Source organism: Natrix helvetica, assembly GCF_964273705.1.
Source record: "Natrix helvetica genome assembly, chromosome: 2".
In the NCBI taxonomy this organism is placed as follows: domain Eukaryota; kingdom Metazoa; phylum Chordata; class Lepidosauria; order Squamata; family Natricidae; genus Natrix; species Natrix helvetica.
In genome coordinates, this window is record NC_138552.1 from 198,335,273 (window position 1) to 198,361,257 (window position 25,985).

Here is a 25,985-nt window from a genome sequence, read left to right on the forward strand (position 1 = left end):
GGCCCCAATCCGGAACCCACCACTGGTCCAGACAGAAAATAGGCTTCAATTTATTTCAGAGTGAAACACTGGCTAGCTAATTCAATAAAAACGTCAGTCCAAAAATAAAAGATTTGGTCTAGTGATTTCAATGGGGCTATTTTAATTCAAGTTAAGCTTATTGAAACCAACCAACAACTTTACAACCTGTCAGGTTGTAAAAGAAGCCTTTATGTGGGGAGTCCTGAAAAGCCAGTAATGGTTCTGCCTAATGGTATGGGGGAATGGAATCTTGAATAAAATGTTTCTGCACACAATTGGCAAGTAATATATTGGGAGAAGATGACAAGCTTAGAGAAAGTATGAAATAATTTCAGCAAGCTGTAGATATTACATGCAAACTGTCGTCCAGCCACAAGGGAGAGCCAAATATCAGTGTCAAAAAATCATTTTCATAGTTAGCTAATACTGTCCAAAGATCAAGTGTCTGTGGGTGCTGCACTTACACACACACACACACGTATTGTTTATTCAATCTGTTTTAGATTTTGGTTTGTTAGATTTACAGTATATCCACCCTGCCTTTCTTCTAAGAGCTTAAGTTACCTTACAACAAGCCTGTGAGATACGTTGAAGTTTCTGGAGCAGATCTCCCTATTTCCCAATGTTGTCCTAGTCTAATATTTTAACACTATTCTAAGCGGGTTATGAATTTCTTGTTAGGCTGTGTTGTTAACAATAGGTTTAGCATTCAGAAGCTGCTTCTCACATTTTCCAACTCCTTTTCAGTGCCTCAGCTGATGGTAGCAAAGTTTTAAATGTTACCTGAGTCTATTCTGTGTTTCTCTGAATAACAGAATTGGAAGGGACCTTGGAGGTCTTCTAGTCCAACTCTTGTACAAGCAGGAGACCTTATACCATTCCAGAGCAGTGGTTGTTCAGTCTCTTCTTAAAAGCCTCCAGTGATGGAGCTCCCACAACTTCCGATGGCAAAACTTCCTCTTCATGTGCAGTTAAAAGAATGTGTGATTTATTCCGGTTTTTTAAAACTTTGTAGATTACACATTTTTATCTCTTTTAATTGCTTTTAATATATAAACATAAAGAAGGAGAACAATAGGCATATACAAAAAAGTAGAGAAAAATTTAAAACATAAAGGGAGAGGGAAGGGAGAGGGAAGAAGGGAGAGAGAGTTGAAATAAATATAAATACAACAAAAATCTCAACCATCAAGTTAACTTGAACACACACAGAGTAATATCGATTAAGCCCTCCACAACATCAATGGAAGGACAATTCATTTATAGTAAGTGAGTATTTGTTTTCCGTCCAGTGTTTTAACCCATGTGTAACACAGATTTTCCACAGTCAATCAGTGACGTGCGGTGAGGTTTATGGCTGCTGAGGCAGCAATTTTTTTAGACTTGTGGACTTCAACTCCCAGAATTCCACAGCCTGGAAAAGATGCCCGCCTGAGGAAAGAGCCTTTCATGTCTCTGAAAGCCAGCCCGGGGTAGGATCCCTCCAGGATGGGCGCAAGTTCGGCTTCCAGAGCAGGCGGTGCGGGCGCCAGTGGACTCCTCCGAGCTCCCGCCTTCCCAAAGCACATCCCTGTTTTTGCAGAAAGCAAAAGAATGGAGAAGAAACGGGGAAGCTTCAGGTGTGAAATGAGGCCACGTTCACCAGCAAAGGGCAAAACTCTCTTCCATGGCCTCATTTCATACCTGAAGCTTCCCTGTTTATTCTCCATTCTTTTGCTTTCCGCAAAAACAGGGATGCGCTTTGGGAAGGCGGAAGCCCGGAGGAGACCACCGGCACCCGCACCACCCACTCTGGAAGCCAAACTGCCAGACAGGACTCTCCAGCTCAGCTGCTTCCCGGGCTGGGGGTGCCTGCCAGATGGGGTGAGGGGAGCTGTGAGGGAGCGCCGTGCTCAGCGGAAGGGCTCCTGGGGCTCTGAGCATCCACCTGCTGCAACCCGCCTTTCGCTCCATAGAGAAGAGCCAAGCGGTGCCGGCCCGGCTCCCCCGACCGCGCCCTCGGCACCCGAGCCCTTCGATTGGGGTCACCCAAGGCCGGTCCGACTCGGGGGAGGCCAGCCACCCCATGAAGAGTCCAGCCCGGCCTCCCTGCCGCCCTCTGCCCCGGGATTCGTCCAAAGCACCCCCTGCCAGAGCTGCGCAGCATCGGGGCGTGCTTGTCGGGCGAGGGCAGCACAGGTGGGACACGGATGGAGCGGAGGAAGCCTCTCCCCCCCACTTCCCCCGCCCGAAAGAACAAAGGGAACCTCTGCCACCGCCCGGGCAACCTGGCCAGCCTCTCTCGCGGCGGCTCTCCGGCGCCAAGCCTGGGAGTCCCTGAAGGAGCTGGCGGGGGCTGCAAGTGCCGCAGGCCGGACTGGAGCTGGAGGCAACGCCCCTCCGGCCGGGTAAGGCGGGCTGCCCTCCTTGCCTTTCCTACCCCCTTCCCTCTCTCACTCAAACAAACTCTCTCTCAAACAAACAAATTTGATACCAACAAAAAAGAGACAAGACACATCTTGCCGTTGATCAAGAGAACTCAGCTTTTATTGCTAATTGAAGCTCAAAGATACTGAACAGATTATTGATATTTACATATTTTTTTCACATCAAATTTTTTTTCCAGAGAGATTCATTTGTGTTTCTTATTTGCAAGCAGTACACGATCAAACATGGGGGAAATATTTTCTAATAAATAAGTAGTGATGATTACGTTTTGAACATGCAACCACATATAACATCTTTCACAAAGAACATTTCTTTTTTAATATATTCCCATTGTCTTTTTGTTATTATTCCTTATTATAGTTGAAATATGGATGTATTATTTTAAATTTTAAAAGCAAATGAACTTTGATTTATTGATGTCACCAAGTAAAATTGCCTTCTACAATTAATCTCTGGTTCCTATTTTTCCTGATTAACCTGTATGAGCTTTCAACCCTATTTTCACTCTGGTTGAAATGAATGGCTACCTGTAGGCCTGGACAATGCTGACCCCATTTGTCTATGGAGATTCTCAGTCATCCAGGTCATGGTTGTCCCAAAGGTACTTTTACAAGAGACAATTGGACTTTCTGTTTTTTCCTTGAAGACATTTTGCTTCTCATCCAAGAAGCTTCTTCAGCTTTTTGGATGAGAAGTGAAACGTCTTCAAAGTAAAACAAGAAAGTCCAGTTGCCTCTTGAAAAAGCACCTTTGGGCTGATCTCATTTCATTACTAAAACAAAATCATTCTTGTAATAAATGTAGAAAGAAAAAGAAATGAATAATAGCCCATTAGGTTGTCTTGAAAATAATGGAATCAAGTTGGAATCCTTTGACAGTGGATTTTAGCACTACTCTCCAGAAAAAAATGTGGTGCAATGGGCAGCAAATTAACTAACTAACTAATTAATTAATTAATTAATTAAAGCACCTATCCAAGAAGGTGATTATTTGGCGTGGGTCATGAAAGAGCAGAAAATGATGAGCTATTTAATTCATTATTGTTATTTGATTGTCAGGAAGAGGAAGATTTTTTTCATCTCTTGATATCAAAATTGCTTCGTTGACCTTCAGTTGCATGTGCTTTAATTGCAAGGTGGGTGTGAATGCTATTTTCTACTCCCCCCCTCAACCATATTTGCCCTCCCAACCATAGATTATTCCTCTTGATATAGATCAATTGCAGATGTTCTTGTAGAGAAGGCCTGGCATGTTAAAATGAGCTTCACAGCTTTCCTGAACCAACGATAGGAAAACACATAAATCAAGGGGTTACAGGCAGAATTAAAGTAAGCAAACCAAATAAGAACATCAAACACAACAGAAGGGGTAATGAAATCCAGCAGGCTATCTACCATAGTGTCTATGGTAAATGGCAACCAGCAAAGGAGGTAGATTCCTACGGCGATACCTAAGGTTTTTGCTGCCTTCCTTTCTCTTTTTGCAGCTCCTGTTTGATGTTTGTTCCCTCTGGGCTTCTTGTTCATGTTCCTGATCTGTTTAGCTTGTCTAGTTGCCACTATAAATATTTTGATGTATAACCCTATCATGATGAGGCAGGGAAAAAAGAAGACCGGGAAGTTGATCCAGCCCCAGAGTTTGTTGTACAGCAGCTGACAACTCCCAAGGCAGGGCAAGTCTTGCAAAAACTGCCCTAACTCTTCCTCAATTCCTTTGCTGTAAAGGAAGATGGACGTGTAAACCACAGGGACACCCCACCCCAGGGCTATGTAGATGCAAGCAACCCGTAGGGTGAACTTGATGGGATAGAGCAAAGGATCACAGATGGCAGAGTGACGGTCGACAGAGATAAAACAGAGGTGGAATATGGAAGTTAAGCAAAAGACAGTGTCCAGAAAAGTGTGCAGCCGGCAAAAGTCATCTCCAAAATACCAGCAGCTCTCCACAGAGCGGATTGTGCTGAAGGGAAGGACAGTTAAGCCCAGGAGGAGATCTGCCAGGGCAAGAGAAAGTAGCAAGAAGTTAGTAGGAGTGTGAAGTGCTTTGAAGTGGAAGATGGAAATCACCACCAAGAGATTCCCCATAATGGTAACTAACACACCAATAGCACAGACCACGTAAATGGCTAACTGGACTCCAAACGGATGGAGGGTTCTTGAGCAGGATCCATTCATCATAAAGCACAGTGGGACTGGTGTAGTTTCTTCTGCTGTGGAGCTCATTTGGCTTCCTACTGCGTTAAATTTCTTTCTGCTGCAGCAAATGTTCTGCAATTAAAAAAAAGGGGGGGGGTTATGTGAATCACAAGGCAGAGAATTTGATCCCCAACACTGGGAAACAATATGAGTCAGAAGTTGAAAGATCGCTATTGTAGCCTAAGGCACTAAGTGAAATATGTGTCATCATTTCATCTGATATAATCCCATTGGTTCAACATTATTCAGCTCTCCTCTTTCTTGATTTGTCACTGTGGAATCATTCTTAGTTTTTATCTTTGCCATCAATCAATATGCGCATCTGTTATATCCTTTACATATATATATATATATATATATATATATATATATATATATATATATATATATATATATATATATATATATATATATATATATATATGAATGAAAAGGTTTGTATATTTGTTCCTTCCTTTCCATTTTTCATTTCTGTGATTACCGTATTGAGACAGTGAATTCAGTTTTGCCAGCTAGATGAGACAACCGTGGTGGCACAGTGGTTAGAATGCAGTATTGCATGCTAACTCTGCTGACTGCCAAGAGTTCGATCCTGACCGGCTCAAGGTTGACTCAGCTTTCCATCCTTTCGAGATGCATAAAATGAGGACATAGATTGTTGGGGGCAATAATCTGACATTGTAAACTGCCCAGAGAGTGCTGTAAAGCACTTTGGGGCGGTATATAAGCTAAGGGCTATTGCTATGGCAGTTGGAGGTTGTACACAAATTTACCTATTCAGCTTTTGAGACAAGATCTTAATAAAAGTAAGGAAGGGTTTCCCCCCATTTAATTTGTAACAGAGCTTTGAAACAACTAGATATATCTATATTGAAGGGTTCTGCCCAGTAAGAGAAAGAGAAGGGAGAATTAAGATGCATTTTGGGGACTCCTATACAAGGGAATACTGTAAGAGGCAAAGGGGAATTTAAAAGGATTATCAGATCTCCTTGTTAAAAAATGAATTTTATTTTTATTTTTATAGAGTGTGACAATGTGCACAGGAATGCCAAAGAAGGATTTGTTCAGAGTGCTTTGGTCAAATCCTTGGAGATGAAGGAACAAAGACAGATGCTACAAGAGTTACAACTCGATTCCCTATGAGGAATGTAAGGCAGGAGGGTATTTGTATTTGTGGATGATCTCAGACAAGGTGGGGTCACTCACTATTACTTGAATTACTCTTCTCTCTCTCAACTAATCTGGCCCCAGATTAACAGCAGAAAGAGAAAGGAAACATCTGTTTGTCCAGATCAGCAAGTAAAATATATTCTTTCCACCCTTACCTATGAATCTGTGACTGAAGAGCCCTTCACTAACAAATTACCTACCCTGAATGGTATATATTTCTCGGTATTCTAATGTATCTCTCTAATAATTTCTGCCATCTCCAGGTTTCCTACCTACAACGTTTTCTTGTCATCTTCTCTTCCACCAAGTACCAAGTTTATGATTCTCTCTTCATTATTCTCTTCCCAACCTTACCAAAGTGCTTGCCAGGATGGGTAAGTGGGTGGAGTGCGTCTGCTTTTTCCTTTCCTGTAGCTTAAAGAAGACTTCTGGGAGGCTTCATAAATGCATTCATGCCCAATATCTTCATTTTTCTAGATGGACAAATAAGTAATTTTTTAAAAAAACCACACAAAAATGGAGAAAGACGGAAGAGAGCAGCTCGGTTTTTCAAAATAAATAAGTCGTATTGAAATTAGAGGCTCTCTGAGCCAGAGTACATATGCATGAGTAGCATATGATTGTGCATTTGCTAAATGATTTTTTTTGTTGCTTAATCTCGTATTTTTTTTGTATCACTGGAAAGTGGGTTCTTTTTCCAAACAAAAGATAATAATGGATTATAATATGAATGAAAAAACAAAGAGTTGTTAAAATAGTGCAAATACATAGATGAGGGGAGGGGGGAGATTCTGGTCCGCTCCCTGATGAAAAAATTGTATTTCTTCCTCTGTCTCTTTTTCCTTTCAAATACACCTTCCTTCATTTTCAGTTGCATCAAAAATATAAATAGAAAACCAGCTTGCAGGGAACAATTACAATGCAATTATTCTTTAGCTGATGTGCTGATGTACTGTTTAATAATTAAACTTTTACTTTACAAAACAAATAAGCTGGGATAAAGAATTCTGCAATATAAATAGTGTCTATACCGATTTGGAAATGTGGACAGGCGGAAGTAAAGCTGAATAAAGGGAATACACAATTGATAGGTATGTTAGGAGATGTCTGTTTTCAAATCAAACATCTTTTCAGCTTCAAGGCTGAATATACATTAAAATGAACTCAGTGTGTTATTCCAATAAACCTAAAGGCTATTTTTTTTACAACTGCAACAAAAGAAAAAAAGAACCTGCGCTTTCTTGGTTTGGAAGTGAAATATGTAAATAACAAAGGGGAAAAAAGAGCTTACCTGATAGAATCCACTGCATTAATTTTCAAAGTCTGTCTTCATTGTGTATCTGAGGAATAGGAAATCAAGTAAGGCCTTATATAAGCAAGTTGGAATAATAGGCCTCTCTAGTGAATATTACATTGGAAGGTGTGGTCTCCAACACGTTCATTTAGCAGCAATGTCCACGGAAGTGCATGGAGGTTTATGGACCAGCATATTCCTTGCTGCTTAACGAATGATAGCATCCTACAAAATAAGTATCATAATGACTTGTTCCATTAAAGATTGCAGAGCTGCTACATAAGAGACAAACAGCGTATAAAATCTACTGTAAAAGTGGCACCTACCTCTAAGTTGTGCTGGATTGCAACTCCAATCATTCCTAGATAGTACCTCATCATTATGATTGCTATTTGTTTAGCCCAGACGTAGCTGCCCAAAGTAGCTGCATCAGTGAGATGGATGACATAAAAGTCCAATACATAAGTAAATTATAGGTAGTAGGCTAATATTAGCAGTTGCTGGAATAAGAGACTTAAATGGACAAATATTTATTTATTGTGTTAAGTTATATCCTCTCTTTCCAATAGGAACTCAAAGAGGTACAGTATACACTATGGTCCTTCTTGCAGTGACGTGCGGTGAGATTTATGGCTGGTGAGGCTGGTGACATCATCAGCGCGAGCCGCTGTTGTCCCCTTCATGTTGACTCAGGAAGGCGGGGAATGTGCAGGAGGGAGGCTGAGGCTAGAGGAGCCTCCTGCACATGTGGTCCCATTCCCGGACCACGAGTGTAGAAGGCTCCTCAGCGCCTTTTCCCTTTTCCCTTTGTTTTTTAATTTTCAGGATGAGAGCGGTGAGGCTCTGCCTCCCCTGCCTCCCCTGACCGCACGTCCCTGCCTTCTTGTTTTTACCTAAAACAACAATCTTAGATACGTTGCTCTGAGAGAAAATGGCTGCCCCAAAGTCACCAATTATGCTTCCGTGTCTAAGGTGGACTAAAACCTGGGTTTTTCTTCTCCTAGTCCAACAATGTGAATTCATTGTACAAATATATCAGGGGTGGGTTGCTGCCGGTGTTGCTGCCGGTTCATTGCACGCACGCTTTGCGCACATGCACCATTGCTTGTAAATAGTTCTGCGCATGCGCAGAACATTTAAAAAGAACAAAAAACAAACAAACATGCCGGCAGCGGCAACTAGGGAACCGGTTCGGAGGTGTGACCAGCCTGGGTCGCTGCCGATTCTGTGACCCAGGCCAACATTCACTACCTGTTTGGCCGAACCGGTGCAAACCGGTAGCAACCCACCTCTGAAATATATCTGTCTTCTGCTAGTAGAATTCCCATTGGTTACTAGTCATTACAATTTTACATTCTTTTTTTTAAGTCAAGTCTTTAATTTATATATAAATATTTTGAAGACAATGTATTGTCCAGGCACTTTGGTTAACAAAAGGGAAAAATAACAGATATCCTGATAATGAAAAAGGTAATACATATAATAATTATAGCAATATTTATAATTATATTAGCTTATTTATAATCATATTAATTGCTTGCTCCTGGGAAGGAAAGCTGTAGCCAATCTAGATAGCATAATAAAAAGCAGAGACATCACCCTGCCAACAAAAGTGCGTACAGTCAAGGCTATGGTTTTCCCAGTTGCAATGGATGGCTGTGAAAGTTGGGCCATAAGAAAGGCTCAGTGCCAAAGAGTTGAGGCCTTTGAACTATGGTGCTGGAGAAGACTCCTGTGAGTCCCTTGGACTGCAAGGCGATCAAACAGGTCAGTCCTAGAGGAGATCAACCCTGACTGCTCTTTAGAAGGCAAGATCCTGGAGAGGAAACTCTGTAGGGAGAAAGAGGCAGGCAGGAACTGAGGCAAGGCAGGTTGAAGCTAACACAGCCTTTATTAACAGTATAACACGGAAAAATGTAAGGCAAACCTCGACCCGGCAAACAGCAACATTTGACAGCTGACAGCCCTTTTTATACTAGAGCTGTCAGACGCTGAACCAATAGAATGGCTGCATTCTCCTGCCAGTTGGCTGCTCACGTCTCAATGAATCAGGGGCCGGCAATGATAGTCAATGGCGTCGTAGCTTCGAGGACTTAACAAAATACTTTGGCCACCTAATGAGAACGAAGGACTCACTGGAGAAGGAGCCTAATGCTGGGAAAAATTGAGGGCAAAAGAAGAAAGGGACAACAGAGAATGAGGTGGCTGGATGGATTCACCGAAGCAGTAGACGTGAGCTTAAATGGACTCCAGAGGATGGTAGAGGACAGGAAGACCTGGAGGAATGTTGTCCATGGGGTTGCGATGGTTTGGACACGACTTTGCAGTTAACAACAACAACAAAAACAACTTATAATTACAGACAACATTCATATTTTCCTTAAGTTTAACAATAATCTTTCTTCATCCAACTTCTACCTCTTATCTCTAATCATTGATAAAACCCATTCCATGTTGAATAGTACTCTATATTACCTTTATCTTTTATTTTCAATGTCAATCTATCCATCTCTGCACAGTCTAATTTTTTTCGGATTATGTTTTCAGATGATAGGGTGTTTTCATTTTTCCAATATTGTGCAAATGCAATTCTCACTGTGTCAATACATGTAGCATTAAATATATAGTCCTTTTTATCATAACTTTCTGGTTTTATACCTAACAAAAATATTTTACATTCATAATGGATGTCCATCAATATTGTCACCACCTTACTTATTTATGTTAAGAAGTGACATTTGCACCTTTGGAGGCACTTTTTAAAATTTTCTAAGCAAATAAAAGAAAAAGACTCAGGTTTAGAAAGTTAGCATAACTGAAGTATCTATGATTGCACGTTATCATACATTGTATTGAAATATCGAAGGTACGTAAGTATCTGAGGTATTTAAGTGGTTTCTCAACAGATTCATGATTGAGCTTCATTGTTTTTTAAGTCGTTATTGTCATTAAGCATATTATACACACCTTAGCTCTTCATTTTAAGCATCCAGTAAGTTTGTATGTGTAGAAGACATTTTGTTCTTCAAATCTCATAATTTGGTTGGGGCCAGTCAGGCCACAACCGTAGAAAAACATGCAGTTCTCCATCGTGTTCCTCCCATTCTAAAATGTAAACAGTGTACACTATGAATATTGACATAATATTTCTGTTTCACATTGTATGCAATAAACAGTGAAATGCCCCAGGTTACATAACTCTCAGATCTACTATATAAAGTCAAATAGTTCAGAATTTTACAAAAAAGAAGTGAAAGTGCCTGATTTCTGGATTTATTAAAACATATTCCCGATTAATAGGAAAACAAGGAAAAGATATAATAACACACAATGGAAGAAGGTGAATTATCAGAGGGCTGGGTACAAATAGGCTGTATATGTTGTTCATAGCAAAGAAAATATAGAGATAAAAACATCTTGTACACAACAAAGTCTAAGTATCCTTTGACTGCCAGGAATAAAGGAAGAACATATTTCAGAGGTCAGTTGCTACCATTGAAAAGGTAAAGGTTACCCTCACACATATGTGCTAGTTGTTCCTGACTCTATGGGGTGGTGCTCATCTCCATTTCAAAGCCGAAGAGCCAGCGCTGTCTAAAGACGTCTCCGTGGTCATGTGGTCAGCATGATTAAACACACGAAGCGCTGTTACCTTCCCACCAAAGTGATCCATATTTTTCTACTTGCATTTTTACATGCTTTCAAACTGCTAGGTTGGCAGAAGCTGGGGCAAGTAACCGGAGCTCACTTCTTTCTCCAAAGAAGAGAAGGACCAGAGGAGACATGGTAGCAGTGTTCCAATATTTGAGGGGCTGCCACAGAAATGAGGGGGTCAAGCCATTTTCCAAAGCATCTGAAGGCCAGACAAAGAGTAATGGATGGAAACTGATCAAGTAGGGATTCAACCAAGGAATAAGGAGGGAACAATCAACCAATGGAACATCTTGCCTTCAGAAGTTCCAATCATCATTGGAAGCGTTCAAGAAGAGACTGGACTGCGATTTGTCAGAAATGATGTAGGGTTTCCTGCTTGGGCAGAAAGGTTGGACTAGATGACCTACAAGGTCCATTCCAACTCTATTAATCTATTAAATACCAATAGGAATCCACCACCCCAACCACACTATTGAGAAGTTTACCAAAGTCTTTGGTGGCCATGGAACAGATCAGTACATTGATTGCAGCTGTTTGAAATGGAGGACAGAGATGATCACTACTATACCCTGCCCTCTTTGTTAATTTGTAAGTTGATTTAAATAATGTTTATCATTTTAATGTTTTTATGTTGTTGCTTGTATTGATTGTAAGCTGTCTAGAGTCCTCTCTAGGCAAAATGGGTGGCATATAATTTTCATAAGCAAAACCAAATAAATATTGCCACACATGATGAGAACCATGGCTAAATCCACACATATCTGAATGGAGATCTTATATTTTTATGATGCAAAGCTCTTATCTCCCTGCAGGCTCCAGAGATTGCTGGAATTCATAATGTGTTGTTGGGAAACAAGTATGTTATTCAGAAGAGAAGAACACAGGAGGTTCTGTGGAAAGAGAACACAATCAACAATAATCAGAGCTTGTGCTAAATATAGGGAGCAATGGTTCACTGTATAAATACATACAGTGACCATACCTCCTTTTTTTTTATAAAGGACAGTCCTTTATTTCAGCTAGCTATCATTTAATTTTTTTAATTGAATTATTTCTCTCTTTTTTTTGGTTTTGCTCGTGAATTTTCCTTTGTAAAGCAGTCTTAAGCACCAACCATTATTTTTGTATTGTACTGAACCTCTTTCAGATCTGCCCCCTTACAGTTCTTTATTTTTTTCCAAGAAAATATGATCACGGTAGCAGTACCTAAACAGAGATCTCCTTGTTTAAAATCACACTAATGTTGCATCTTTCCAAGGGTTGTATGGGTGGACAAAGGATGATAAAAATCTACCTCTAGCTTACTAAATGATTTGCACTAAATGAACTGCAGATCCCATTGTTTAGGAGAGAAACCCTCTTAAGTTAAATTGTGGAGTTAAGAAAATTAGATATGTGTATAAAATCAACTGCACAGACTCCATTTCTAATCCTAAAATGATTCTGCACCAATTATTCATACTGTGTGTTAATCCAGGAACTAAGGTTTAACCCATTTCACTTAAAAAAATGGGTGAATTAAATTCTGAAACATTTCTAGCTGAATCACTATAAGGCTCCTTTTTTCTGAGAGTTTTTAACCAAAGTAATTTCCAGAAGATTTAGCTCCATTATTTTAATAAGACAGAGCTATTGTGAGGTTAATGATGAATGCAGCATGTTAATAAACAACACAGTATACTCACTGGAGGTTTTCTTTTTTTTATTTCTTTCTTTTCCAACTGTATCTTGGCTATTAACAGCTACTTTTCAAGGCTATTGAACCCCCCTCCACTCCACAATTTCAGACATATCATGTTTTAATTCAATAAGGCATTCAAATGGTGGCTTATCTTTTTTCACTACTACAGGAATATGCTTATGCCAGTGACATGTGGTGAGGTTTATGGCTGGTGAGGCACTGACACAGTGGTGGGTTTCAAATATTTTTAGACTTGTGGACTTCAACTCCCAGAATTCCACATCCAGGCATGCTCAGTTCCGATTTTTTTATTTATTTATTTATTTATTTATTTATTTATTTATTCATTCATTCATTCATTCATTCAATTTATAGGCCGCACCCTCTCCACCAAGGGACTTGGGGCAGCGTACAACTCAATATACAAATAAATAACAAGGAGGAGGTAGTCAAAACATTGTACAATTCATAAATAAATAATCATAAGTTAAAAACAACACAATAAAATTTAAAACAATTAAAATACCCAAAAAATCAGTTAGTTTAAATTTAAAATTGTCCAGGGGGGATTAGAAAATGTAGTTGTAATTTAAGCCAGGCCAGCTAGTTGGAACAGGTGGGTCTTGAGTTTCGTGTGGAAGGAGCGGAGATCAGTAGTTGTCCTAATGTTGGGGGGGAGGTCATTCCAGAGGGCTGGGCCCATCACAGAGAAGGCCCTTCCCCTTGGCGACGCCCTCTGGCATTGCTTAGTGGACGGCACCTGGAGGAGTCCCTCTCTGTGAGAGCGAATTGGTCGCAGGGATGTATGGGGCAGGATACGATCCCGCAAATAACTAGGTCCCGTGCCATGGAGCGCTTTAAAGATGGTGATCAACACCTTGAAACGCACCCAGAAGGCCACAGGAAGCCAGTGCAGCTCGCGCAGGAGAGGTGTCACATGGGAGTACCTCGTACTCCCCATAACTGCCCGCGCAGCCGCGTTCTGGACCAACTGCAGTCTCCGGGTGCATCTCAAGGGAAGCCCCATGTAGAGAGCATTACAGTAATCCAGACGGGACATCACCAGTGCATGAGTGACTGTGCAAAGGGCATCCCGGTCCAATAGGGGGCGCAATTGGCGCACCAGGCGAACTTGGTGGAACGCCCCCCTTGCCACGGCTGCCACATGGTCATCCATAGACAGCCGGGCATCTAGGAGGACACCCAAATTGCGCGCCCGCTCCACAGGGGCCAGTTGCTCGCCCCCGATGGCCAGCGATGGAATCAGCTGGTTGAACCGGGGGGCTGGTAGCCACAGCCACTCCGTCTTGGAGGGGTTGAGTTTAAGTCTGTTGTCTCCCATCCAGACCCGTACGGCTTCCAAACACCAGGACATCACATCAACGGCCTCGTTGGGGTGGTTCGGGGTGGAGATGTACAGCTGTGTGTCATCAGCGTACAGATGGTATCCCACCCCAAAACCACGGATGATTCACCCAGCGGTTTCATGTATGTGTTGAACAGGAGGGGCGAGAGGACCAACCCCTGTGGCACCCCACAAGTGAGCGACCTTAGGGTCGACCTCTGCTCCCCTGCCAACACACATTGCGTCCGGTCAGAGAGGTAGGAGCAGAACCACCGTAAAATGGTGCCTCTTACCCCCAGCCCCTCCAGCCGGCGCAGTAGGATACCATGGTCGATGGTATCGAAAGCCGCTGAGAGGTCTAATAGAACCAGGATAGAGGAACAACCCCTATCCCTGGCTCTCCAGAGATCATCTACCAACGCGACTAAGGCCATCTATGTGCTGTGCCCGGGTCGGAAGCCCGACTGGCGCGGGTCTAGATAATCAGTTTCCTCCAGGTGACATGGGAACTGTATAGCAACCACACTCTCTACAACCTTCGCTAGAAAGGGAAGGTTGGAGACAGGACGATAATTAGCTAGCTCAGTTGGGTCCAGAGAAGGCTTCTTGAGTAAGGGCCTCACAACTGCCTCTTTCAAGGCGGCTGGTAGGAACCCCTCGCTCAATGAAGCATTCACTAGTCCCAAGAGCCAGCCTCGGGTAACCTCCCAGGATGCCAGTACAAGCCAGGAGGGACATGGGTCCAATAAACATGTGGTGGCTCGCAGTCGCCCACGCAACCTGTCCAAATCATTGGTGGCAACAGAGTCAAACTCCTCCCAGAATGGTCTCTCAAGACTGGCCTCGGACGTCTCCCCTGGATCACTGAAGGAGACCCATTCCCTCCGTATCTGAGCTATTTTATCCTGCAGATATTCCCCAAATTCCTCTGCCCTGCCCTGCAAGGGGGCTTCCCGCGGCCTCTGTGACAGGAGGGAGCGGGTCACCCAAAACAGGGCGGCAGGACGGTTGTCTGCGGATGCAATGAGAGCGGCACAATATCGACGTTTGGCCACTCTCAATGCCACAAGGTATGTCCTTAAATAGGTTCTTACCTGTGTTCGGTCAGATTCGGAGCGAGAGGATCTCCATCTGTTCTCTAGGCGTCTCTTGTGGCGTTTCATCACACTCAGCTCCTCGGTAAACCAAGGGGCCAGGGTGGATCTTTGCCACAGGAGAGGCCGCAAAGGCGCAACCCGGTCTAAGGCCCCAGCGGCCGCACTATTCCATGCGGCTACCAGGTCCTCCATCCGGGAACGGGTCAGGTCGACAGGAAGTGGCCCAAGCTCCGTCTGGAACCTATCCGGATCCATCAGGTGCCTGGGGCGGAACCATCTAGGACATTCTGGTTCCGCCTCCACACGGTGGGGGGTAGTGCCAGGGAAGTCAAGCCGGAGAACTGAGTGATCTGACCATGACAGGGGTGTGATGACTAAGTCCCCTATTCCCAGATCACTCGTCCACTGGCCAGAGACAAAAACAAGATCCAGTTTGTGGCCTCCCTCGTGCGTGGGGCCCTGAATTAATTGAGTCAGGTCCATGGCTGTCATGGAAGCCATGAACTCCCGGACCACCTCGGATGCTTCTCCCATCGACGGCAAGTTGAAATCCCCCATAACTAGCAGTTTGGGGGTCTCAACTGCCATCTCTGTGATCAGCTCGAATAGTTCAGGCAGGGCCGCTGATGTATAGCGAGGAGCCAAGTATACAATCAGCAGGCCCAACTGTCTGCCTGGGCCCCATCTCACGCCCAGAGACTCACACCCGGATGTCTGTGGCACAGTGAACTCTCTCGGTTCCAGACTCTCCCGTATTTAAAATGACAGCATTTGTTTCTCCCTCCCTCCCCCTCTCTCAAACACACACATACACGCACACACAGAAGTTGGATTGGACTATCTCTCCTACCACCTTCCCTCTCTCACTCACTCTCAAACAAACACACACACACACACACAAGTTGGATTGGATATCTTTTCCAGTGGCTTGAAAGCAGATCCTCTGCCATCCCCCCATTCCCCTGCTGCCTTCCCCAAACTCCTCCACCATTGCAAATGCATCCTGCTGTCTGGGTGGGAAATGCCTGGAATGCAATAAAGCCCACCCACTCACCTCTTGCTGGCAGGCAGGGGTGAGAGGAGAGACCGAGAAGCCGGAGGGGAGCCGATCTTAGCCTTCCAAAAGAAAGAGGCTGGGGGAAAGTGTGTGTGTGTGCTATAGCATGGCTCTTTGCCTGGCTTCCGTGGATGACTCTGCTTAACTGTTTAAAAAAGCCTATAAAAAAGTGCCCTCTACTATGAGGCAGGAGAACTGCTGCCTCAACTATGTCAGGAATTTTTAGGCTTTTAACCCTTGCTTAACTCTGCTCGAGTGATCATAAAACGCCTAAAGTCAGACTAGAGGAGGCATGCAGTCATAGTAGAGGGCACTTTTTAAGAGGCTTTTTTTAACAGATAAGCAGAGTCATCTACGGTGAGGCAGCAACTAGCTCAACTTTTTCCTTTAACATTTTTTTTTCTTTTCATGATGAGAGCGGTGAGGTTGTGCCTCACTTGCCTCACCTGACTGCACGTCACTGGCTTATGCTCATGAAGTGTATATATGTCAATTTGAAGCCCTCTGGACTCCTTTCCTATAATTCTTTAACATTAAGGGAGATTTGGGTCAAACAGATGTGGAGTTTTGTGCAATGTGAAGCAGGACATCATGAGATGGAAGAGACAAGGCCTGGAAACTAAATGATCATTCATGTATCTCCTAAACTTATTCACATATAGGAATATAACAATAGTTTTTCAGGTGGTTTTTTTTATTCACTAAATCTTTCATTTGTTCAGGTTCTTAGCAAAAAACTATTTTGCCCTGTGTTGGTGACGTAGAAAAGCAGACGCAGACAGGAGTAAGGTTGTGCTGGGAAGGCCACCCGATGGAAGGCACCCCGAAGGGCACCCACCCAGAGCATTGTTCGGGGCTCCCTTTTATTGTCAAACTTCTCAGAATAGTAAAAGCTCATTGGACAGAAAATACACTTGGCAACTATTGATTGGTTTACAGATGCATACTTTCCTCATGAACACCTCATGGATACTTCATGATATAGATACGTGACTCTCTACTTAGTGAATATTTTGCTGCATGGAATGTGATGTCTAATGTCTTTCCATTGTGCCCTTCTTGTTAGCAAAAGAGATTAAGAGCCAAAGGATTAAGAGAGGAAGGAATGTGGATTTTGACTGATTTAATCAATGTGGTTTGCCAGCTACTGATTAATCAATTAACCCTACACCCTGACAGTCCATCAAGAATGATGTCTCAGGACATTGTCTGAGAATATGCAAGATACTAGGCTTTCTTGAACACTGGTTCTAGTGAGTGGCTGGAGGGGCAATGCGACTTCTGTGACCGAGAACATGTAGGATTATATATTATGTGCAATTGCACTCCATTGGAAATCCTGAATTAATTACTACTGTTATTAATATTGGCCTGGGTGCATATATGTATCAACCCAGTGATGAGATTCAAATTTTTTACTAATTTTTTCTCTCTCCTGGTTCTGTGGGCATGGCTTGGTGGGTGTGGCAGGGGAAGGTTACTGCAAAATCCCAATTCTCTCCTGATCAGCTGGGATCTGGGAGGCAGAGAATAGATGGGGGCAGGTCCAGTCAGTGGTGGTATTTACCGGTTCTCCGAACTACTTAAAATTTCCACTACTGGTTCTCCAGAACTGGTCAGAACCTGCTGAATATCACTGTATCAACCAGATTCATAGTGTGGCTTACAGTTTATTTACCAGATCTTTCTAGCTTCAAGAACACCATATCAACGGAAGTGTTCCATCAAGCAATATTCTGCTGAGCAGTTGGCTCTGAGAAATACAGAAAAACAAAAGAAAACCCAAAACTTATGGCAGAACAAAGTACTTAAAGTTCAGGGAAAGCAGTGTAAAAAGAAACGTCAGCTAAGTTTCTCTGAAGAGGATGGGTTTTCCTGTAAAATATTTATTCATAGTATTGCATTATGCCATGTAAAAGATCGTTGCAGATTGAACCAGCTTACTTCACAATGCTGCAAATGAATCTATTTACAATACATTCTTGCTTGTTATGAAGAAGCAAGTATAAACTCCATTTCTGATTATTAAAATTAAAAATAGAGATACCATTTTTAAAGTTTGCAAACAGTTTGATTAACAAAGATTAAAGGTTTTTTTTTAAAAAAGAAAAGAACATCGTTCCTTATTAATCAGGTACACAAGTATGTTTTTGAATATTTTTTGCATGTTAAATTAAGCTGGAAGCATTAAAATGTATGATTTTATTTCAGAATATTGCGGGAAAGTACCATCTTGGTAGAAATTACTGCTTCTGGTTTAAATAATATGAATTCTGCAAGTTTTTTGCATATGTTGCTGAGCAGGGACGTGCGGTCATGGGAGGCAGGGGAGGCAGAGCCTCGCCTCTCTTCATGAAATAATAGTATATAATATTATATACTATATATGCTGGTTTTGTTGTATTCGGGTCTTTTCCCGTGTAAAGTTGAGATCGTCTTTGCAACGTTTTGGCAGGATCGCACCTGCCATCTTCAAGCGTGGGCTCAAAATGTGGGCTTAAAATGGGAACGGAGCTGCCGTCTTTCTGTAAGTCTTGGTGGGAGGGGATGGGGTGCTGGCTTTGTTTCAGTAAGTGGAATGATTGGTTGTGTGGTTGTATCATGATTGGTAGATTGGTGCTGATTGGTGCAGGCTGCGTGTGCATTGTTGTTTTGTATTATAAGGGCTTGGGTGGTGGGTGGTATTCGTTTGTTGGCTAGGGCTGGTTTCCAGATGTTTGGTAGGCGGGAGGTATCATCACGTTTGTTCATGCTGTGGGGGTGTTTCTCTATTTCGATGGCTTCCATGATTATTCTCTTGTGGAGGTGTTCTGTTTTGGAGATTAACCTGGCTCCTTCAAAGTTGATTTCATGTCCTGTAGCTTTAAGGTGCTGGAAAAGGGAAGAAGTTTTTTCTTTTTTTCTTACTGCGTTTTTGTGTTCTGTGATGCGTGCATTTATTCTCCTGTTTGTTTGTCCTATGTATATTGCTGGGCAGATTTTGCATGGTATTTTGTAGACTCCTTGGTTTTCTAGTTGGATTTTGTCTTTGGGGTTTCTTAAGATGTTGGCTATTTTTTTTTTTAAACCCTGATGACGTCACCAGCCTCACCAGCCATAAACCTCACCGCACGTCACTTGCTGAGATACATGTGAGGCTGGAATGTTCTTGATATTTATACATGAAAGGTAACTGGGAGGTGATTTGGAGGAGATTCTCATATCTGTTGTCATAAATTCTCTTTGAAATACCCCTTGCAACTTTTCACTCTGTTGCTGAGGTGGAAGAAGTTGTCATCTCAAGGCTGACCCTCTTGTGAATTATATGCTATGTTTCAGGGGGGGAATCCTCTTCTTTTATGCATGATGTGGCCCCCTGAGAGTTTTCACCTCATCATTTCATGAAAACTGCCCTTTTCAGTTTTCTCTTGATATTAAGGACCCAACCCATTAATATAAAGCTTCTAGCACTACCAGCCTGCAGGAGGAGATATGATTTTTTTTTAACAGACATCTATTTTAAACCAGTTTTTAAATATAGGATTGCAGGACAGTGTGGATGAAATTGCATGTGTAGTGTCCTCCTAATTTACATAGTTTTACATTCAAGAGCATATAAAGACTGTAGAATGTCCAGGGCTTCCTGAAGTATCAGCTGGACAATTGCCAAAGGTTCCTGAAAAACACTTCTCACCATCATCACCAGAATCCTTCCTTTTCATTGATGATACCAATTCTATCTTCTGCCACATTTCTTCCATCCGTATGACATTTAAGAGGCTGGGTGTTGGGTTTATAGACCGTTTTCTGTCCTTGCACAAAGGATACCATTTCAGGTTTTAAAAAAACAACACTGATTGCCTTAGTTTGATCAATGAGACATTTATTCATTTATTTATTCATTCATTCATTCATTCATTCATTTATGTTCAAGAAAGAGATTAGCAGTAGAGAAATGTTGTTGGAATATCTTTCCTGAGAGGATGTATCTAAATGCTTTTTGAAACCATGGGTAAAAAAAGCCATATATTAATGGGTTACAGCTGGAGTTGAAGTAACCAAGCCAATTGAGGCCATCAAACAGCACAGCAGGAGTTGAAAAACCTAAAAAAGGGTCAATTAAAATTGTGACAAAACATGGAAACCAACAGAAGAGGAAAACCCCTATCACAATACTTAAGGTCTTAGCAGCTTTTCTGTCTGTGCTTTTAGAAAGCTGGTTAGAATTTTTATCGCCTGAACTTTTCATGACCCTCAGATGTTTTTTAGACACCTCAAAGATTTTTACATAAATTCCAGTTATCACAGAGGCAGGAATAAAGAAACCAAATGAAAACAGAACAGTTCCCCAAAGTTTATTAAATATTATTGGACAAGAACTAGAACATGCAACCAAAACCTCATAAAAATCAATGTCAGAAGCATACGCTTCAGACAAACCCAACCCAAAAGCAAAAGAACATGGCACTGACCAGCAAACGATAATTAATTGCCTGATTCTAGGGACTGTAATTTTGTGTGAATAATGAAGAGGATAGCAGATGGCGTAGAATCGATCTACTGCAATTAAGCAAAGGTGAAAAATAGACACCAAGCAGAGCATCAAGTCAAAACTGTAGTGGATCTTGCAGAAAGTCATTCCAAAATACCAACAATTTTCCACTGATCTAACCATGCTGTAGGGCATAATGAAGGAGCCAAGGAGGAAATCGGTGATGGCCATGGAAAGGATGAGGAAGTTAGTTGGGGAATGCAGCTGTCTGAAATAGCCGATTGATATGATGATAGCCATATTTCCGAAGACGGTGATGATGATACATCCACTTAGACATATATATATAGCTCCTCGCATACCCGCAGGCCATGGATTTTCAGGACAGGATTTATTTCCAAATTCAGAACAATCAATGACATGCTTGGAGGCATTAGGAAAACCCATAGTATTTTATCTGAAATTGAGACAAGTATTAGATGCAGAAATGTATACTCCTGTCTGTAGTTCCCACTTAACTGAATTATTTTACATTAGAATCCCCAGAATGTACCTTGTTTTCCCAAAAATAAGACAGGGTCTTATTTTCTTTTGATCCCTGAAATAAACACTTGGCCTTATTTTCGGGGGAGGTCTTATTATTTTTGAGGTGCAGGAGGCAGCGAGTGTCATTATCTTATTTATTTATTTATTTATTTATTTGGATTTATAAACCGCCCCCTCTCCCCAAAAAGGGACTCGGGGCGGTGTACAGTCAATGAAACACAGATAAAATACATAAATAACAATATAAATAATATAAAAACAATTAAATACTTGAGCATTTGAGTGGAGGAGGTGAGACTGTACAAAGAAATAAATATCTCATGGCTGCTGCTGTGTTGCAATATTTTTGGGGAGGGCTTATTTTCAGGGGACGGTTTATTTTAGCGCATGCACTCAAAAGCTCAATTGGACTTATTATCCATGGAGGTTTTATTTTTGGAGAAATAGGGTATCTTGTAATCAAAGGAAGATATTCAATCCTTCAAGATTCAATTTTACAGCTTATTTATTTAAAATATTTATAACCAACTATAGCAGAATATTTGCCTGTAATCATTTTCTATTTCAATATCCCTTCATACTAGCTAAATTGACTCAGAAACTAGCTCTTTCTCCTAGGACTTTTTTTTAGGATACCCACTTATTATCCCAGTTTAATATCCTAAATAAAAGAAAGGCCTTTTTCTTAGCGCTTCTGGCTGGAAAATACAAAAAGATACCATATTCATTACAAGTATGTCCTTGTGACTCAGGACAGATAGAAATTATTGAACAAATGTTGCCAATTTTATACAAAACCTCAAAATGCTCTAAGTACTTTACTCCTGACTGCCAAAACAGGACACAACAATTAACAGTATAAGCAATTTCTACTTTCCTACAACAACTCTGAATCAACACAAAAGGTTGCCAGGTTTGGTTGGTGGCATACAGAATCAGGCAAAGAATAATTAAGAGGAATTCAAGTTGCCTGAGAATGAATAGCTCATAAATAGCCCAGGCTCCACATTAACCAGTAGTCACTGTTTAACTTATTTCTTACTTTGGTGTGTATTGTACATGCCATATCAATTATTATTTATATACTCTTTTCAAGTTTCTTAAATTTATTCTGGATAATGTTAGTATTTTATTTCTCTCTCCCTCTCCCTCTCCCCCCTCCCTCCCTCCCTCCCTCCCTCCCTCTCTCTCTCTCTCTCTCTCTCAGTGTGTGTGTGTATGTGTGTGTGTGTGTATGTGTGTGAGAGAGAAAGAGAGAGAGAGAGAGAGAGAGATTTTACTCCTATTATTATCAGTTTAGTTTTGGATATTTGAATACCAATTCCCTTCTGTTGGTTAATGACTTCAATTAAGTTATTTCCTTCTACATTCCTTTCAGTCCTTCTTCCTTTTTGTAGATACTGCCCTCTTCCAAAGAATGCTTCTGGATTCACCTGGAAAGGAGTTGTAATGCTCTTATTCTGTAATGCTGCAGATCAAATGTGCAATTGGAGTCAAATTAAAAAAAAACAGTTATAAGTCTCAGCAAGAATTTCATGGTTGCACTGAATGGAACCTGCAACCACAGTGTTGCTGATCGGTTTCACAACATTTATTCCTGCTAAATATATTCTCAAATGTTAATAAGCTTCACAGATATATATTACTAGAATCCACCCCACTGCTAGTAACATGCAGTGCACTGCAGCTCCTTCTTTCTTTCATCTCCTACCCAGTGGTGGGATTCAAATAATTTAACAACCGGTTCTCTGCCCTAATGATTTCTTTCAACAAGCAGTTCGCCAAACTGCTCAGAAACTTAACAACCGATTCTCCTGAAGTGGTGCGAACTGGCTGAATCCCACTACTGCTCCTACCTGAAAGCCGTTTGCATGGATTTACTGAAATTATCAATGTTCTGTTGGATATCCAGAAGAGCTCGTTCTTTTTCAAAAAAACAAATAGGGATATAATCATGCTGTGGTTTTATAACACAGCAATTCAACTCCCCAGAGACTATTGGACAGATAAACAATTGCTCAGAATGTTGGGGAAAAGCATTGAGGTTGATTACTACCAATGAGACTGAAGCTCCTGGATGAATTATTCCTTTCAAGGCCATTATAGTCTCAGCTATGAAACAGCATCTACCATGTGTTATAACTTACTCAAGAGTGACACTTTTAGATCAGAGTGCAATCAGAAAATGAGATTTCTTTCAGTCAAGCTGTTGTTGAAAATCTCCTCTGCGGGCCAAATCAGATTGTGTGAAGTTAAGTTTTAAATTTTGTGAGTAGGAGGAGAAGAATCAAAGTCAGTATATGGTAGGAGAGGTTGAATTTAGAATCCTAGAACTGGAAAAGGCAATTTAAGCCCCTCAGTCAATTTGCTGATCAATACAAATTAAAGGAAGGAATTTGTAATAATTGCAGATAAAAGTAGCATCACTTTGTACCTTTTTTTTTTAACGACAACCTTTTTTTTAAAAAAAACCTTTGTTTTTGCTTGGAAACCACTTCTGGACTTTGTGCTTGAGGTGGGGAAAAAATGAAACTTTTGTTTTGGGTTTTGCCAATTAGATAGTTTTTTTGTTATAGAAACAGTTCGTTTATAGTATATAAAAGTAAAAAGTTGAAGTTTTATTTTATTATCTTATTCTACTGCACCAAAAAGAGTTGGAGGTCAATATTTTTTTCTTTCTTTTTCCTTCTTGCCGTACACTTTTCCTCTTTTCTTCTGTTATTTTCTCATTGTTGTGTTTTTTGTGCTTTGTATTTATATTAAATCTTGATAAACTAATAAAAAAAATTGAACAAGGCAATGACTGAAAGGGATTCAATCTTTTATCTGGTTGATTTATTGGGATATCAATACAATTGCTGATCTATAGCCAGTCCTGATAAAGACTGAAGGTTGTTCATAAACAAGGAAAATATAGAATTGGGCTTCCTTGGCAAAGTGTCTGGGCTGCCTTGGCAGAGGAAGCCCAAATCTCTCTGCAGATAAAAGGGTCATCAGAATCAGAGGTGGTATTCAGCAGATTTTGACCAGTTTAGGAGAACCAGTAGCCGAAATTTTGAGTAGTTTGGAGAACCAGTAAATACCACCTCTGACTGGCCCTGCCGCCATCTATTCTCTGCCTCCTGAGTCCCAGCTGATGGAGAGGGAATGGGGATTTTGCAGTATTCTTCCCATGGAGTGGGGAGGAGATTTTACAGTATCCTTGCCCTGGAGTGGGAAGGGAATGGAGATTTTGCAGTATCCTTCCCCTGGAGTGGGAAGGGAATGGAGATTTTGCAGTATCCTTGCCCTGGAGTGGGGAGGGAATGGAGATTTTACAGTATCCTTGCCCTGGAGTGGGAAGGGAATGGAGATTTTACAGTATCCTTGCCCTGGAGTGGGAAGGGAATGGAGATTTTGCAGTATCCTTGCCCTGGAGTGGGGAGGGAATGGAGATTTTGCAGTATCCTTCCCCTGGAGTGGGAAGGGAATGGAGATTTTGCAGTATCCTTCCCCTGGAGTGGGAAGGGAATGGAGATTTTGCAGTATCCTTCCCCTGGAGTGGGGAGGGAATGGAGATTTTACAGTATCCTTCCCCTGGAGTGGGAAGGGAATGGAGATTTTGCAGTATCCTTCCCCTGGAGTGGGAAGGGAATGGAGATTTTGCAGTATCCTTCCCCTGGAGTGGGAAGGGAATGGAGATTTTACAGTATCCTTGCCCTGGAGTGGGAAGGGAATGGAGATTTTGCAGTATCCTTCCCCTGGAGTGGGGAGGGAATGGAGATTTTGCAGTATCCTTCCCCTGGAGTGGGAAGGGAATGGAGATTTTGCAGTATCCTTCCCCTGGAGTGGGAAGGGAATGGAGATTTTGCAGTATCCTTCCCCTGGAGTGGGAAGGGAATGGAGATTTTGCAGTATCCTTCCCCTGGAGTGGGAAGGGAATGGAGATTTTGCAGTATCCTTCCCCTGGAGTGGGAAGGGAATGGAGATTTTGCAGTATCCTTCCCCTGGAGTGGGAAGGGAATGGAGATTTTGCAGTATCCTTGCCCTGGAGTGGGGAGGGAATGGAGATTTTACAGTATCCTTGCCCTGCCACGCCCACCAAGCCACACCTACAGAACCGGTAGTACAAAAAAATGAATCCCACCACTGATCAGAATGGTAGTTTTTAAAGGTATATAAGAAAGCAAAACAGAGCTCAGAAAGCAAGGTGTTCCATAATATAGGAGCATCACTGAGAAAGTAGACTCCCAGCTCCTATTCTTCATTGTATAAAGAATGAGGACTCTAAGTCTGCATGAAGTGAAATCCCAAAGAGAGGGACCGTCAGATTGCATCTGGTTAATTCTTTATAGATGATAACCAGCACTTTGAATTGAACTCTGAAAACCTAATTGGCAACAGCTGTAATGCTTCTAAACCTAGTGTTTCTGGTTGCTGCCTTTTGGACTAGATTCAGCTTTTGAGTCATCTCGAAAGGACAATTCTATATTGGAATAATTATAATTAATGACTTAATAGAGGCACAAGTCAAAACAACTCTGATCCCAAAAGATCTGCAATTGGTGTGCCAACCAAACCCTGGCCAAGGGCTCCTTGCCCCTGGCTTCCATCTGATGCTTAAAGAGGAACCATGGGTAACAGGAGCTAAAGCATTATTCATCTCCAAACCATATTTCTGTTTTGTTGGGATTTAAAATTATTTTTATATATTCAATTCCTCCCAAACTCCAGGTACATGATCAAAATAACACAAAGCTCCAGATTAATTTGGTATGGCGCTATATAGCTGAATATTGTCAATGTATTTATTTTCTCAGTGGTTACATGTAGATATTAAAACTGCATAGGGGGGAGGCTGAGACCTTAGAAATCTACATTGGAGCTCCCTTATAGATACAAACTATTACAGAGATCTGTATTCAGAAGGAAAGGGATGCGGTGGCTCAGTGGCTAAGTCGCTGAGCTTGTTGATCAGAAAGGTTGGCAGTTTGGCAATTCGAATCCCTAGCGCCACATAATGGAGTGAGCTCCCGTTACTTGTCCTA

At 41.7% G+C, this 25,985-nt stretch overlaps 2 protein-coding genes across 2 annotated transcripts; both read right to left on the reverse strand.

Moving 5' to 3' along the window:
• Nucleotides 1-3,644: 3,644 nt before the first annotated feature.
• Nucleotides 3,645-4,670, reverse strand: LOC309386757 (trace amine-associated receptor 5-like; the record flags this gene model as incomplete). The annotated part of the gene is made up of 1 exon (XM_081942504.1): nt 3,645-4,670. The coding sequence occupies one exon, from the start codon at nt 4,668-4,670 to the stop codon at nt 3,645-3,647; it is 1,026 nt and encodes a 341-aa protein (XP_081798630.1).
• Nucleotides 4,671-19,839: 15,169 nt separating this feature from the next.
• TAAR2 (trace amine associated receptor 2) lies at nt 19,840-20,859 on the reverse strand (the record flags this gene model as incomplete). Its single annotated transcript, XM_081940439.1, has 1 exon — nt 19,840-20,859. One exon carries the CDS (start codon nt 20,857-20,859, stop codon nt 19,840-19,842), a length of 1,020 nt encoding a protein of 339 aa, XP_081796565.1.
• Between the last annotated feature and the right edge of the window lie 5,126 nt (nt 20,860-25,985).